This window comes from Leuciscus leuciscus, assembly GCF_965113295.1.
Source record: "Leuciscus leuciscus genome assembly, chromosome: 8".
Classification (NCBI taxonomy): domain Eukaryota; kingdom Metazoa; phylum Chordata; class Actinopteri; order Cypriniformes; family Leuciscidae; genus Leuciscus; species Leuciscus leuciscus.
The window spans coordinates 23789948-23807629 of NC_138732.1; the positions used below are offsets into that span (position 1 = coordinate 23789948).

General features: G+C 37.8%; 1 protein-coding gene across 1 annotated transcript in view; it reads left to right on the forward strand.

The window, feature by feature from the left end:
• Window positions 1-17682, forward strand: part of fat2 (FAT atypical cadherin 2) — a 48194-nt gene that overhangs the window by 20378 nt on the left and 10134 nt on the right. The window contains exons 11-20 of the mRNA XM_082177231.1: window positions 137-333; window positions 670-823; window positions 1379-1612; window positions 2391-2777; window positions 6923-7134; window positions 8235-8372; window positions 8529-8672; window positions 10360-10557; window positions 12806-13607; window positions 15377-15531. Coding sequence (XP_082033357.1) covers window positions 137-333; window positions 670-823; window positions 1379-1612; window positions 2391-2777; window positions 6923-7134; window positions 8235-8372; window positions 8529-8672; window positions 10360-10557; window positions 12806-13607; window positions 15377-15531 — 2621 coding nt within the window. The remainder of the gene's footprint in view (window positions 1-136; window positions 334-669; window positions 824-1378; window positions 1613-2390; window positions 2778-6922; window positions 7135-8234; window positions 8373-8528; window positions 8673-10359; window positions 10558-12805; window positions 13608-15376; window positions 15532-17682) is intronic.

Sequence of the window (17682 nt, forward strand, 5' to 3'; positions counted from 1 at the left end):
TATTCTGTGCTGTCTGTCTTTACAATTCAGCTTTGACATTTTACTTCAACTTTAACTGTTGTATAAACATTTTTGCATGGGCAAAATGATGTATGTTGGTTTTAAACACATACTGTTGCTGTTTTCATCTCTGAAGAGGGAGACCCATTGGGCCAGTTCTCAGTCACAGTAGCAGGGGTGGAGTGGACAGTGATTTCCAAAAGTCCGCTTGACAGAGAAGACAAAGACAAATACACCCTTAAGATAACAGCCACAGATGGAAGGTTTCAAACCTCTGCCAATGTTGAGGTCCATGTTCTTGACCTCAATGACAACAGTCCTTTGTGTGAGCAAGTAAGTCAGGCGTTCTCCAGAAGATATCAATTTGTTTCTGCATGTTTATGTGTGTTTCTTCAACTATGGGCAGTTTTGTCCCTGTGGATATATAGAAAATAAAAGATAGACGGACAGACAGATAGATATATAGATGAAGACATGGTAAAATGTTTTCAAAGACTGCTTTAATGTGATATTCATTTATATATATAATAATAATAAATGTATTCCGACATGGGATATAAAAGGGCCTGTAGAAAGGCCTACATACTAGAACCTAAATTGAAGAAATTCTGAAATTTGATGTTGGTTGATGGCAACCTATTTTATTGGAAAATGTCCCACTTTTCCCAGTTACTTTATACAGAGGCAGTCGTGGAGAATTCCAAATCTGGCTTGTTCATCCTGAAGATCTCTGCTTCTGATCCCGACATTGGAACAAATGGCCAGGTGTCATTCACTCTTCATGGACCTAATGCAGACAAGTTCCATCTTGACTCCAAAACTGGTAATTTTGATCTCTCAATCCTTCTCCAGATTTCTAGTAGCATTCACTGCAGTTTGAGATTGCTTTTGCTTACTGTTCGAGGAAATCAAACCAACAAAGATGATAAGAGGCAACTTTCCCAGGACATTTGGAATTTTTGGAATTCCTTGTAAACAATGAGCGTATTTGATTTATGATACGTTTACGTGACTTAATCTCTTCCAGGACAACCTATCTAAATGTAACATCTTTTAAGACGGTTATTTTGGGTTAACAAGATACAAGATGCAGGAAATGCTTCAGGCAATGTTAGAAACAAAGGACTGTGTCCGGCTGTGTAGTGTAAAGTTCTTGAAACAACAACTTTCTTTGTTTTTGCAGCTATGGTAAAGAAATGAAACCACTAACTTCAAGTAAATAATCTGTTACACACATCTATCAAATAAATAACTAGTCAAGGCTTGTCTTAAATACCCAACAAGTTACAACACAGTGTTTAACCGTTCCCTGTTATTGTCTTTTTTTTTTTTTTATAAGGCCTAGTTTCAAGCATATGCTTTTTCTTTTTTTTTTAAGGTGAGCTATACACCCTTGCTGTCTTGGACCGGGAGCGGGAATCAGAGTATGATCTTGTTGTCAAAGCGACTGATGGTGGTGGCCGCTCTTGTCAGGCAGATGTCACACTCATGGTAAAAGACATGAACGACAACCCGCCACAATTCTCCACGAGCCATTATGACATCACTGTGTTTGACAACACCACGATTAGGACACCTATTGCTGTCATCTATGCCAAAGACCCAGACACAGGTATGGCACTGTTTCTCTTGTCACAAATGGCTGCTTTAAAGCAAAACACACAGACTATTTTCGACTTATCCACTCAGAAAGTATTAAAAGCCCCTCAGCTTTTTTCTTTGACCCTTCACATGCAGGTTGAAAAGCTAAAGGTATGCAGTGTTTGATGTAGGATTGAAGGCTCTGACAGAGAAACATGATTAGGGAGGAACAGACCACACCTGGAGATGTGTGTGAACTTGTAGAGTACCGTCACAGGGATTCATGTGAATTGGAACTACTTTGCTCTTATATAATACGTCTTTAACAAGTGATTTAATGACATTATCCTTTCTAAGCATACTGCACAAATGTGCAAAGTCATTGTGAACACTATCTTGCAATGTGAACATAAATCAAGGTTTCAGCCGGTTCAGGTCTTTTGTATGTGCTTCGTTAAGCATAGAGCTGTTTTACTCAAGATACATTCAAAGGTGCGAACAAACATGAGCATAACCAATGTCCATCACATATGCAGATTGATATCTAAAAGTTTTTTTTATTTTTCTTCTTCTCACGAACACTTTAAATCTAATGAAACGGCAACAATAAAAAAAGATTTAGCTAGGTTAGTTGATTGCCTTAATTCCATAGACATTACTCATAGACACTTTCTTCGACAAGCGGATGCAATGAGACATGTTGTTCATGTGAAGTCTTTTGAGAGCTTAAATTCTTGCTTTTAGTTATCTGTTGATCTGCTATTCCTGCACTATAATACTGAGAATATTATGTTATATAACTCTTCCAGGTATAAACTCAGAGGTGAGGTACTCTCTTCAAGGCGCCGACAGTGGCTTCTTCTCCCTAGATGAAATCTCAGGCATCTTGAGACTGGAGAGATCTCTAGCCGACGAGACCAAGTTCACCTATGAGATGAAAGTAAAAGCCACCGACCGAGGCCTCCCTCGCCTTTTCTCCTTTGCCACAATTACAGTACACGTGGTCATCCTGAGTGATTACCAGCCATTGTTCCTCAGCTCGGAGTACTTTGCACAGATCCCAGAATCGTTCCGGATCGGATCGGAGGTGATCAGCGTGTCCGCCCTCCCCAAAGATGGCACTGATAACGAGCCTGTACGATATACTATCCTCTCCGGCAATGAAGATGGCCGATTCCAGATAAACTCCATGACAGGTAAGGGCATTTTAAATGAGATTTCTTTATTAGTAAATGTTTAATATGTTTTGTAATGATGAATCATGGAATATATGGCAAGGCTTTGAACATGCCAGTATTTTTACACTTCAAAATGTTTTAATTTTAGAGGCAGTTTTGTTTTTTTGTTTTTGGTAGTTTGACATAATCATTATTATAGACCTAACATTATCATGATGTAATCAAAGTTGAAACAACAGGAAACATTACAAAAAACTGTTGGATTGTTAAATATCAACCGTAATGAATGATATAAAAGCGTAATGATATTTATGAATTAATGTTAATAATATTTCTAAATATCTAAATAAATGTAAACACTTTGTTAAATAAATACACTCACATGTATTTAAGGTGTAAGGAAACGAAGTAAAGTAAAAAATGACTTTTTACTTGACGGTTACATTACTTTTTTAAGTGATTAAATGTAATATTTTCTTATAAACGGTATGAAAATTCTAATATAGTTTTCATGAAAGTTCTTATACCTCTAACACTTTTATTTTCCATTATCCATTTCATTAAATTTACAAAAAAAATCTAGGTAACACTTTAGTTTAGGGTGCAATTCTAACTATTAACTATTTGTTTTTTAGCATGCATATTAAAGGATATTGGCTGTTTATTAGTACTTATAAAGCACATAATGCCTTATTCTGCACGACCATATTCTACGTCCCTTAATCCTACCCAGTACCTAAACTTAACAACCTAACTAATTATTAATAAGCAGTAATTAGGAGTTTCTTGAGGGAAAAGTCGTTGGTAGTTATAGTGAGAATTGGACCCTAATCTAAAGTGTGACCAAATTCTGAACTGAAAAGACTTTAACTGTAGCCTTCATAACTTGAAGTCAGTGTAAAAAAAAATTACAATGAGTTTGAGCCTGAATATGTTTGTGATCCATGTGCATTCATAGAAAGTAGATATATTAACATGCCGCCATTGATCCTCTGTGGCTTTATTGCTGTTGAGCAAAGCTGGAATGTTCTTCAGCATGAGTAAATGTTAAATTAAACAACCTGTGCTGACATGTTTTGAATCCACACAGGCACTTGTCAGCTTGTTTATTCCCATCTGTTCAGTCCTAGTCTTCCCTCTCTTTCTTGCTCTTGTCCTCTTATCTCAAATCCTCTGAGCCTTCATGCTGCAGGACTTTTATCGAGGATTGAGCCAAACTCTTTATTAGTTGTCAAACAATACAAAACTGTCAGTTCTGCCTGATAGCAAGCATTCTGCATAAATCAATTGGCTATTTAGAGGTAATTCTCTTCCAAACGCTGTAAGTCCACTGTGTAGTTTTGCATACTTTCATAGCAAATAGTCAAGCTCAGATCTGCTGAGTATGTATTATATTTGGGACTTTGCCTAGAGTTCAGTGATTCATTTAAAGATGTGTAATCTAGAAAAACCTTTATATGGTATAAGAAAGTGAATAAAATAGATTAGATGATTCATAGTTCAAAAGCAATTCTTCAGTGTTGAATCAGCAATATTTCCGTTCAGGTACAGTGAACTCTTTTGGTGAAGTTTGCATGATTTGACCGTATCCACTGCATTTCAATAGAAATCTCCCCTTCTTTGAAGAAGACCTGAGGCTTTTTAATAATAGTTGTCAAACTTTTCATCTTCGATTGTTCTTGTGTCCCCCTGTCTTACCTTTGTGTGTGTGTGTGTGTGTGTGTGTGTGTGTGTGTGTGTGTGTTTAGCATGAAGAAATTGAGCCATTTTACAACTGCACTGGCATTCTCATTTATTTATTTATTTTTTTGTGAAAATGAAACTCATCAATCATACATTAAACCACTTGCACTGTATTACACTTTCCTTTTTCTCATTTCATGCAAGGTCAAACTGAATAATTGTAGGATTAAAAATAAATAAATAAAATGTACTGTTGCCAGTTACACCTAATTAAACATAATAACCAGTAACACTGATGGAATCATGAGTAAGATGATTTTCATGATATATATTAGTATCATTGATCACCATATTAGACAATTACCTGGCCAACTTTGGTAAAAAATCATAATTTGATTAACAACTCAATACCTGTTTGGGAGGTATACAGTTACCTACCAGTTATGTTTGTCTCATTGCAAATAGCCTTAGGAAAGATTCCTTAAGTATTTAAAAAAATCTGTTTGCCTCAGCAATTTTAAAATGACTCACTATTAAAAAGAATAACTATAAAAATAAGAATATCACTGCATAACTTAAACCTGATGGGTGAACATTTGCATGTTCAAAAAGTTTAATAGATTGCTAGTGACTCATTTAGCAGGATACTGTAGGCAAATTAACTACAAAAGTACCTTAGTCAAGGTAGATGGATCGAGGTAGCATATTTATTTATTTATTTGTTTGTTTGTTTATTTTTCTGTGAATGACAATGAAGTACAGTCTGTTCAGTAGGTTGATCTGGGTGTTGATCATCAGTCAAGACATTTATTATTGCACCAATTCTGAAAATAGGTGAAGGTATTCAACACGATATTTGTCACTGACAGCTGAAAGGAAGTAATCCTTTATCAATAAAACATTCATATGTGTGACATCAACATCAGAGGATAAGAAAAGCTGTATTATAGTTTCAACACTATTTTTAGACATTATGAAGCACGCGGTTTTGTCATTCCAGGAACTCATGAATCATATAAACCTTCATGAAATAAAAATGTTCTCCCAGTTTTTGCATCTTCCAGTAGATGTCACAGTTTTACATCTTATTACCCACGGTTCAGTGTCACATTGCCTCTCTCATGACAAGATCAGTGGCCTGTGTCTTTCGAACCAAATAAAAAATTTAAATTAAGACCAGGCGTAAGCTAATGTCTGACATTGATGGTTACTGCAGTGCAGTCCATATGGACTGTTATTTTTGTGAAGGCTGAGCCATTTGTTCCCATAACAGCCTGCATCACGCTCTAATTAAATGATCTACAAATACACATTTAGCCCTAGTCAGCCATTCATGGCTAAAGGCAGAAAACATTGATGCATCTTCATCACACTTGACATTGAAAAGTGCTCCTTTTGCTTAGACGAGGATTACTATGGCTGTCCACTCTTGTATGGAACAAAAGCTCTATGTTCAACACAAGCACAAACACACCTATATTGACAGAACTTGTGCCAAGGACAAACACTGCGCTGTTTATAATATGGTGGTGGATCTCTAAGAAAGCCATTAAGTGACACAACATAGCCCTTAAATCAATGAAAAGAAACATTACACAGAGCAATTTTGCACTGAAAGCTCGATTCTTGAGCTTTAAGCAAGAATGCCTATGCTTTTGATGTTCTGCTCCATCTTGTTTTACTCTGATAATGTGAGCAGACAGATCAGCAAGAGGTCCAGTAAGTCCAATAGCAGTGTCTACCCATAATGCACAGAGCAAATCCCACCGGATTTTCAAATACTTTAGATGAATCAGCCTCTTGAAGAAATCAAGCGCTTTGCAAAAACAGAAATGCAAAATTGAATAAAAGATGTCATGCATTCAGTCCAACTCCACTGGGAAGTACATGAGAGTTATTAGTCAAGATTGAATGCAAGTGGTCAGCTTATACAGCGATAAAAGAAAATCAGCCAGTATTATATACAGTATATTGAAATGCTATAACTCCCATTCTATCCAAACTTTTCATTCAGTATATACTGAACATGGATATTAGGCACACGGTAGCAGAAATCGACACTGAACAATAAATCACATTTCACATTAGTTTACATGAGAATTGTAAATAAGCTCTTCATCAAATCCCAAGATCAGGTGTGCTTCTATCACTGGGAAACTGCACACAAACTCATCAAGATATTTTGTATTTTGCCAATATTGTTCACACCTTTATGAAGCAATGTCAAGCCTTTTTTGAATATGAAGCATTTTTAGTAAATGGTGCTAGATCTTTTTTTTTTTTTGTGATTTTTTTTTTTTTTTTTGTGATTTTTTTTCACTTTTAACCAACTGATCAGCATATCTAACTAACTAACTAACTAACTTAACTTAACTTATCTGTGCAAACTGATAAAGAGATAGATGTATGCTGGATGTTTTCTGAGAAAAGCTGAGAATGCCAGCCAGGACTGACTGGATATTTGTTGCTCTGTGCCACAGGTTTGCTGTCGCTGAAGGCTGCGCTGGATTTTGAGCTGTGCCGCGAGTATTACCTGTCAGTGGAAGGGGCGAGGGGCAAACCACTGCTCACTGACATTGCCACGGTTATCATCAATATCACAGACGTCAACGACAACCCGCCTGTCTTTAACAGCAGTAGCTACAGAACCGTGATTGCAGAGGACATTTCACCTGAGGACATGATTCTGCAGGTATCACACTTTTATTTTACAAACAGCTGGTTAAATAAATAAATAATCTAGTGTTATTTTAGTATTATTTATATACTATAATAGTATTTATCTTTTTTTTTTATAATTAAGTTTAATAATTTAATTATGAGCTTTTGTCCTTATTATATATATTTTTAAAATAGTTCTATTCAGCTCTATTTTTTTTATTTAAAAGTTTTCGTTTTAGTAATTTTAGTACTTAAAAAAACTGAAAACTGAAAAAAGGTTTAATTAGTTAACATTAGTTAACTACTTGAGTTAACGTGAACTAAGAATTAACAAGACTTCTACAGCATTTATTAATCTTAGTTAATAAACTCTCAACATTTACTAATAGATTAATAAAATCAAAAGTTGTATTTGTTAATATTAGATAATGCACTGTGAACTAACATGAACAAAAATGAACAGATGGATTTTTATTAACTAACATTAAGAAAGATTTATAAATACTGTAACTAATGTATTGCTCATTGTTAGTTCATGTTATTTAATGTATTAACTAATGTTAATAAATGAGACTATTGTAAAGTGTTACCATTTTTAAGTTTAATGTTTTCATTTAAATATTTATATTCTATTTTATTTCACCCTTTTTTAACACTGAATGTGTCTAGTTTTAAGGATGCTTTTTTTAACAGAAAACGAGAAAAGAGTATGAAAATGATTATTTATTTATTTATTTATTTGGGCTGTTATCCTGTTACAGTAGGCCTACCTTTGATTTCACAAATAATGTGTCTCAGACTTTCTCCACAATGCTTTCAATGAAGCAAAGTGAAGACAGCTGTTGTCAGTCTGGTGACGGGATTGAAACAAGCTATTGTGGCAGCTGTTGAGCGAATGATTTACTGCATATGTCATTTAAGCAATCAGAAAAACATTTTGAATGCAGCAGTCAGCTAATGGTGATTGTTTATGAGCACTCACAGCCTTTTCAGATATTCATTGGGACATTAGGCGTGTCTGATGCAGACCGCTGGATTAGAAGAATCGGCAGTAATCCAGAGCTTTAAAGCTTTGCTTAAAACCACTCAGGTGTGCTCATCTTCCTTTCATTCACTGTGCATTTTTCTCAGGTAAGTGCCATCGACCTTGATGGGCCTCCGAATAACTTCATCATATACTCCATTGTGAACGGTGATCCAAAGCAGCAGTTCAGCATCAACCCTCGCACCGGACACATAACGGTCCGCTCCATGCTGGATAGGGAAGAGGTGAGTTCCTGAATCGCAACCCAGAACACGTACTTGCTAGTTTTATCAGGGATTTAGTTATATCCTCTGATCACAGATAAACATTTTAATCACTACTGTGGATATTTGACTGTTCATATCTTCAAAATTCCACTGACACAGACCCTCGCCTTTCAGATAACACACTACTCATTAACTGTGCAAGCTGCCGATGAAGGCGATCCCCCTTTATCCTCTGCCGTCCAGGTGACAGTGACCGTGTCTGACGTCAATGACAACCCACCGACGTTCTCCCAGATCAATCACAGCCTCATTCTTCAGGTAAAAACACACACGTCCTCTAAAACCAACCTTTTTGCCTCCCTGGAAAGCTAGTCAAGGACTTGACTTTCTTCAAATAGACAGTTTTAAGTCTTCCAAGACACCGTAATATCACGGCAAACAATTTAGAACAAATTCAAATGCGCATCAGAGACAACCAAACAAATATTTAATGATTACAATGGCTATCACACATAGGACGCTATTTTAACAATCTAAGCGCATGGTCTAAAGCGCACAGCGCAAGTCCACTTTTGATAGTTTAACGACGGAAAAATTGTCTAAAAGGGTTGTCCCTATTCTCTTAATGAGTAATGGGTGTGTTTTGGGCGTAACATGCAATAAACCAATCAGAGTCTCATCTCTCATTCCCTTTAAAATCCAGTTTCGCGCCATAGCGGATTACTATTTACATGGCGGAATTTGCAAGCAGAAAGACTAAACGTGTTTCCAGAGAGGAAACGGATCCGCTTGTGCGCGAGGTTAAAGCGCGCAAGTAGACCATCTACGGGAAAAGCCGGATTCCACCAAATCTTTATGTACACAATAATAATCTTTTACTTTGTAATCCTTTTATTTTTAATATTTGGCATGTTTGTGTGCTGCTGTCTGTGTGTGTAATAAGCAGAGTGGACGCGCTTTGTGCACCCAATGGCAACAATGCGCCTGAACACACCTCATTTTCAGACCAGCACGCCCATGGGCGCACAAATGGGCGCAAATGCATTTGCTCCTTAAACAATGTGACGCAGGAGGTGAAAATGATAACTGCGTCAGGCTGAAACTAGCAAAAAACACTTGCGCCGGGTGTATGACAGGGCACATAGTGCTGTGGGACATCAAAGGTGCCAAAACCAACCAGATGCCTTCATATACTGCTTTGTTTTCAAGTTTCGGACACAGTTGTCATCTCATTTCTGCTCTAATCTGCACATGGGCATAGGGGAAGGCAAGAGTTCAGGCTAAAGAGCCAATCAGCCATGCATAATATAGCATTTTTTTCTGTGCCAGCATTCGGACCGTTTGTTTACCCCTTCAGAGTCAGCCGGATCCATTGCTTCTAATTATAGGGCCAGCTCTGCTGACTTGGAAATATTTCTCACACCCCATTTACCTCACCTAAGGTGTCTGTGTCTTTAGAGTGCAGCGGCTATTTGGCACCATGTAGGAGGTCAGTAACAATTAGGCTCAGCTCTGCCAGCCAAGCATTCTGTTTCAATTACCTGTTCCAGTTGTGCCAGCTTGAACGGAGACGAGGAGCACATGTCAATCCAATCGGTAGCACTTTGTTGACAAATGCAGACAGAGTGATAAAAATCACCATCTGTTCTGGCGGTTCTTTCATTTCGACAGAATGTCTTTTTTTGTTGGCATTAAAAATGAGTCATATGACAGAAATACGCTATTGATTTTGAAAAACAGAAAGAAACATACAAACATCGGAGCAGATTGATCATGGTTATTCTTTTCCAACAATTTTGATTTGTCTCTGGTCTCCAAGACTCATTCTGTTTCCAAAGCAAAAGAATACAATAAAACTCACTTCAGAGCAAGAATCATCCTGATCAAAATAATGTATTTATGTTATTTGTTCAAGAAAGGACAAGAAAACCACAACTTTCCTAAAAGTCAGATGTTATTTTTCCAAGCATGTGCGGCTTGATTAATGGTGTTTTTCTGGATACAGGAAGGGGCTTCTGTTGGAAGTGGGATTCTGCAGCTGCTGGTAACAGACAGGGATACGCCTCAGAACGGCCCTCCCTTCTCCTTCCATATTGTCTCGGGAAATGAGGACAAGAGTTTTCTCATTGACCAAGGAGGACTGCTGTCCGTATACTCCCCGCTGAGGAGGAGAGGCAAGCCTCAGCATCTGCTAAAAATTCAGGTGAAAGATTTCATTCATTAACTTCAGTTACGAGTACAACACATGTTTACAACACATGCTTGTTATAAGTTTAAAGGAATAGTTCAACCAAAAAATGAAAGACTGTCATAATTTACCCATCCTTATGTTGTTCTAACGGTGCAGTAACATTAGCAATATGTCAGCAAAATGTTGTGGACAAAAAAAGGTCTGTTGTCTTTTGTCAATAGCATAGCAATATATAAAGCACAGCTAAATTAAGCAGTTTTCTGTTTATCAGCATGGTGAATTCAAGTGGAACTTTATTTTACAGTGTCCTTGTAACAAATGTTACATGTACTTACCATAGTAATAACAGTAAATTATGCGTAATTACCAAGCGGCAACCTCCCCGTCTCTCTCTTGAAACCAACACGGAAGTGAGTTAAACTGCAATTCATTGACTGGCCGCTTGGGCTGGCTGCAGAAGTGAGTCAAATCTGTATCTCCCCCATGTTAAAATTACCAACTTTACAGCAGAAAAAAACATGTTTACAGCCTGGATCACTATGTGGCTTTGGTCTATACAGCTAATTTTGCCCTTCATAACAACTGTGAGGGGGGTGAATTTTTTTATAACTCATCCGTTTAGTTGATTAATATTTAAAGTTCGGCATAATTAAGGGTGTGGCCACTTGAGTGACAGATGGATTCCCGCTGATGTCATTGCTAGCCATTTGTCTGCTGTTACTAGCCGTCACTTCACCTCAGCATATGTTAGCTGCTGAACTTGCCATCTCTGCAGTGTTTTGTGCTTTTTTCCGGGATTATTTCATACAATTTAATACACCCATTACTTCGCCCACGGCTTAGGATTCCGTCGTTGTCGTCGAGTATCGTTCGAGAGAACAACCAGCGCAGTATTTCAGTTGTTTTCCTCTGTGAACATGCACTAATGGATGTCTGACAATTTCGTTGCTTTTTGGAGTTTTCAGATTTAAAAACGTCAATAAAGGCTCGTTCGTTCTGCTCTCACGGAACAGATAGATTATAATATCATATGCTTATGTACCGTCAGATGAAATCCTGCAGATGTCGGCGCTTTCTCCGTCCATGCAATAAATGCACATCCATGAATGAGCGTGGATTTTCTAGCGCATTTACTTGAACTTCATAGGCAATATATCTATGGTTTAACCCATTTGAGAGGCGGCAAAAATCAGAATTTAAAACGGACTGAATAAGCTCTCTACGAACTTGAGCGATGCCGCGCTGACGCACCATAGACTATAAAAAGAGAGTGACTGACATGTAACGTTAAGCACATAAATCACTGTCACACACACACTCTCAGAGTAATATTAAGTTACTGCATAATACATTTTTAACTAGCAGAATAGTACAGAATCATAGCAAGGCTCCTCAGCTCCACTCCCGCCCCGCCTCTTTGCCTATTTTCTGTTATCCGGGAGTGACGCAAGGCCAAGATGGCGACGGCCGGCTCCGCCTACTTTAGGCTTCAAAAATGCTCTTCAGAAACCTACGGGTGACGTCACAGACACTACGTCCATATTTTTTTACAGTCTATGGTAATTACATGCAACCAAATCCTAATCCTATAGTAAGTACATGTAGTTGCTTAATATTGCTCAGTACTTAAATATATATTTACACTGTAACAATGACACCTTAACATAAAGTGTAGCCTTTTAGGGCTATATGCATGTAATTTTGCACAAATTATATAATAATTACTATAGTGGCTACATGTAACGTGTGTGACAAGGGCACTGTAAAATAAAGTGTTACCTATATTTTTTATTCAAATTTGAATTGGAATCCCGAATCCTTTTTTGCTACCTCAATTCAAATTCAAGAATAACGTTGGAAGTTCAAAAGCATTCTTAATCAAATTCTACATGGTGCTCAACCCAGGTCCCCATTCACTGTTATTATACAGAAAAGAGTAGCATGAAAATTTTTCAAAACTTCTCCTTCCTGTCTTCCACAGAATAAAAAACAAAACAAAAGTCATATGGCTTGTAACAACATAAGAGCGAATAAACGATGAAAGAATCTTAAATTTTTTCGGTGAACCATCCCTTTAAATGAAATATGACTTATATGGTGTAGCACAAGCTGACCTATGGTTGTAAACTTGATTGTTATCTGTGGGCCAGGGTTTTTACCACACCATCTTAAATTATTTAAAGCGACTCCTCAAAGGTCAGTGTATTGTTCACACATCGCAATGTTTTTTTCACACTTCACATAAATATCATCTCCACAGGTCACTGACAGCGGCCACCCTCCGCTGTCCTCTATATGCGTGGTGAAGATCAACATCACAGAGCAGAGTCGATATCCACCCACTGTGTCTCCACTAGAGGTTTTCATCACCACCGCTGGGGGGACGTTCTCCAAACGTGTCATCGGCAAGCTGCACGCTACGGACCAAGATCCCCAAGACATCCTGTCATACAAACTAGTCTCTGATGCCCCGGACCGAGGCCTGTTCTCTGTGGACACAGTGGATGGAAAGATTGTGGTGGAAAAGGACCTGGAGCCAGGCCTGTACCACTTGAACGTGAGCGTGTCCGATGGAACGTTTAGCATTTGGGCTGGAGTGAAGGTCCACGTTTGGGCTGGCACTCAACATGCTCTGGATCAGGGCTTTACGTTGCAGTTGGCTGGACTTTCGGCTGAAGAGTTTGTGTCTGATCACTGGAGAGGCCTCCAGCGCAGCCTGGGCTTTGAGTTAAACATACCCAGACAAGAGCTCCACATCGCCAGCTTGCAACAACAGCCAAACTCCGTCAACATGGAGGTACTGCTGGTCCGTCGAGCTCAGGATGGCTCCGTCCAGCCAGTGCCTGTTCAACGCCTGACTGGGGTCCTTTCAAATGTAGAAGATACGCTGGGTTTGAATGTCTTGAGACTGAAGCATGATGGTTGTGTGGGCGCTGGTTGCCCACCTCGGGGTTGCAGGAACGCAGTAGTGATGAGGCAGGGGAGAATGAGTAACTACGCCACAGCACGGGCGAACTTCATCACCCCGCAGCACAGCTGGGAGAGCGTGTGCTCCTGCAATGGTAGGTAGACCACCAGCCTCGTATTCTGCATTCCACTGAGGATAAACCCTGAGGCCCTGAATATGATCAAGTTTCTCACTTAGTTGCACCTTTGTTTTGACTGCTCTGGGCTTACCTTAAAGGGACAGTTAACCTTAAATGAAATGCCCTTTCATGTCATTCCAAAATCATAGGATTTTCATTGTCCAGGAAACACAAAAGAAAACATTTAGCAGATATTTCAAGATTTCACCCTTTCATACAACAAAAACATATTGTGACCAGGGGCTTTCAAGCTCCAATAAGGATAAAAAGCAATATCAGTGGTTCTCAATCAGAGGGCCAGGGCCCACAAGGGAACTTCAAGATTACTTTTAAATGATTTAAAATGAGTCAAAACAAGCTTTAAATTGAAATCAAAATACTTCTTAAAATTGCCCCCTCATTAAGTTTTTGTCTTTGAAAAACTAGGATCCCTGTGTATTGGAAACATGAATGATGAAGCCTCATTTTGATTTCTAGTCCTATAAAAGACATGTAAATTATAAAATTACCCATGACATTAAGATTTTATTAATGTATTTACTTTTTTTCCAGTTATGCCAAGGTCTAAAATATTTTATCTGGTAGAAATTGTAAGAATATATATATTTTTTTATCTTTATCCTTAATCCTTATCCAGTAAATGATGAATGACTGGAAAAGTCATGGGGCATTTGAATATTTGTGTGGACAATGGGATGCCTTGGAGTCAAAGGGGTTGAGAACCAATAGGTCTATATGACTTTATTATCATTATACTTCAAGGTGTCTGAAGCTATATGACAACTTTGCACAAGCTCATTGTGTGTGACATGAGACATACAAGAACCAATTGATGTCAAGTGTTGACCACAAGAGTTGTGGCACATTATATTTAAATGTTTGAGAACTTTAATAAGATTTATTGATTACACAAACACCACGAGCAAACACATTACATTTACAGTACTTTTGTATTTACATTGATACTTTTATTTTAGATTTATTCTTTTAGATCTTGGCAGCTCCTGGGCACTATGTGCTTTCATTGATTTGTTTTTCATGTACACTACCGTTCAAAGGTTTGGTGTAAGTAAGATTTTTTTTTTATAGATTTTCTTATGCTGACATTTATTTTGATCAAAACTACAGTGAAACAGCAATATTGTGAAATACTATTACAATTTCAAATAAAATTTAGAAAATTTTGATAAAGTTTTCTATTCTGATATATTTTAAAATGTGATTTATTCCTGTGATGACAAAGCTGAATTTCAGCATCATTTCTCCGGTCTTCAGTGTCACATGATCCTTCAGAAATCATTGTAATATGCACAATTTATGCTTAAGAAACCTGCATTTTTTTAGTACAATCAACTTGGATGTTTAAGTCATTTCAACTTAAATTACATTAAACTGACTTAAATTAGTTGAATCTTGTATAACTTATTAAAAAAAAGTAGAAAATTGCTAAACTTGTTTTGATGAGTTAAAGCAATGTAAAAACATATTGTCAGAACTTATTGCTGAATACAAGTATTAATATCCTTAAAAAAAAATCTTAACCCAAACTTTTGAATGGTAGTGTCTGTAAACAGAACTTGTTTTTTTTTTTTTTTTTTGTGTAATATTAATATAAAGTGGAAATAAAAAAGATGCTTTACATTAATTTATTTAGTGAGATACTGGTAGGCCTGTTTAACTTGATGCCAGTTATTAATTTCGAGAGGAAGTGGACCTTAATATTTATGCTTTCTTCTTCATTGCAGAATCGGCTGTGAGGTTTGACGGCAAGGGTTATCTGAAATACCTCTATCAAATAGAAGAGGGCAACAATAACTTCCATCTGTCTCTTCGACTCAAAACATCTGCTGCAGAAGGCACAGTGATGTCCACCAACGCCTCTGACTGGGGAACATTAGAGGTACAACATTTCTCAAATACTCTGACAAAAGAATCTTTAACTTATTCTTTTGTCTACCACATTCTTGCACAAAAGGCTTATTTTGAATGCCCTGGTGTATGTTAAAGCCAGGTGTAAATCTAAAATGCAAAGAAAACCCAGCCATCCAGATAACAATGGAACGATCACAGGAAACTTCACTCCACCCCATGACAAATACAACATCCAAATGTGTGCAACAGAAGCTTGTTTGTTCTCACGAACTTGCGCATTAAACGCGTTAATATTCAAGAGTGCATTCTATAAGGGAAGCAAAGAACTTGTGATGTGAATTTCATCCCGCCCTTTGAGCACATCAGTGATGAATCAACCTGTGTTTCTGAAATGAGTGTTATGATGAATTCATGGCTGACTGCTCTCAGAGGCACAGTGAGGGATCTTTGAGTAATTGTTTATTTAAACCTCTTAATGCAGCTTTGAAGCTTCAGCTACAGGAAGGGACTACACAAATGAAAACCTATATATTGTGAGAAATGTAAAGAATGTGGAAAACATGACTTAAAACAGCAGCCTCTGTTCCAAAATCACATGACATAACTCTCGGAGGTCGCCTCATTTATACGCCATAATTGAATATTCAATTTAAGTGGCTTGCAACATCACAAGTGCACTCTCCTTTTTTTACAAAGCTTTACCTCTGGGTTTTGGAACTTGGCAAGATGGACTATTTCATTGTTGCAGAGGGGCTTCAAAAGGAATTGTTAAACACGGTCATCCAAGAAATCTTTAGGGCATACATCTTCACATGCTGCATAGCCATGCATGACATAATTGATGTGTCTCTCTGGAGAATTAACATTCCGGTGCATATCAGCAAATTCCTATCACTTCACGTCTTATCAATCGTTTCATTTGAGAGGAGCGACAGCTCATGCTTTTGAAACTTGCAAAATTCAAATTCAAATCTACTCCTCAGCTAACATTTTTTAAGCTTTCTTACCTTTTAGTAATTACTTTCAAATGGAAATTGAGCCTATTTGAGCAAAGCCACCTCTGACAAGAGAAAGGGAATAAAAGGTGACTTGTCAGTTAAGCAGCTGTAGCATTTATGAATACCGACAGCTCTGATCTAACATTATTAAGAGAAACAAGATCTGTTGCGGGATAGATATGGTGGAACTGATACCCTTTAATGCTGTGAGGAGTCCGAGCATGGGGGAATTGATCGCAATAATTAGGTTTTTCTTCCAACTGGACTCGCATCAGGAGGTCTGTTACGAAACCTACCTAGACAGCATTGAAAGGCATCACAGGCACGCTCCCGATGCCAAGACTCTTCCAAACAGTAGGGAGAAAAATTATGCTTCTAAGATCTGTAATGTTGGCCAGATTCTAAAGCAGCATTTTATCAAAGATGAGAGATAGAGTCAAGAGACATTTAGATTTATTTATAAATGTATACACTGATGAGCCAAAACATCATGACCAGACACAGCGGTGAAGCGGATATCATTGATCATCCCCTAACAAGGCCACATATTAAGATCCGATTAGATTAGGTGATAAGCAAACAATCAGTTCTTGTTATCAGAAGAGCTTGAGACTTTGACAAGGGCCAAATTGTTATGGCAAGGTGACTAGGTCAGAGTATCTCTGAAATGGCAAGGCTTGTGGGTTGCTCTCGGTCACCAGTGGCGAGAATGTGCCAACAGTTGTTCAAGGAAGGACAAACCACAACCCGATGCCCGAAACTCATTGATGCACAAGGGCATTGAAGGCTATCCCATCTGGTCTGAACCAACAAAAGGTTGGCACAAGTAGGACAATTTTTATTCTGGTTATAGGAGAAATGTGACAGTGCGTCAAAACAGTAAACAATCTTACTGACCCCAAACTAGTGTATATACTTTTATATAAAAGCAATTCAGTCATTCACTACTAAGGGCCAAATTTACTAACAGCTTGCGCCAGCGCAAACCCTCTTTTGCCGTTAAAAAAAGAAGTATCAGGATCTACTGAAGACACTCAGTGAAAAATAGCGCTGAAAAGACGTGGACGGTTATTTTTGCGGCTGACCTTATTGCGGATGCATTGGTAGGAGTTTTCCTTTAAGCCACAATTTATGGGAGGACAGTATTTAAATTAAAAAGGTGATTTACGTCTTAAACCAGA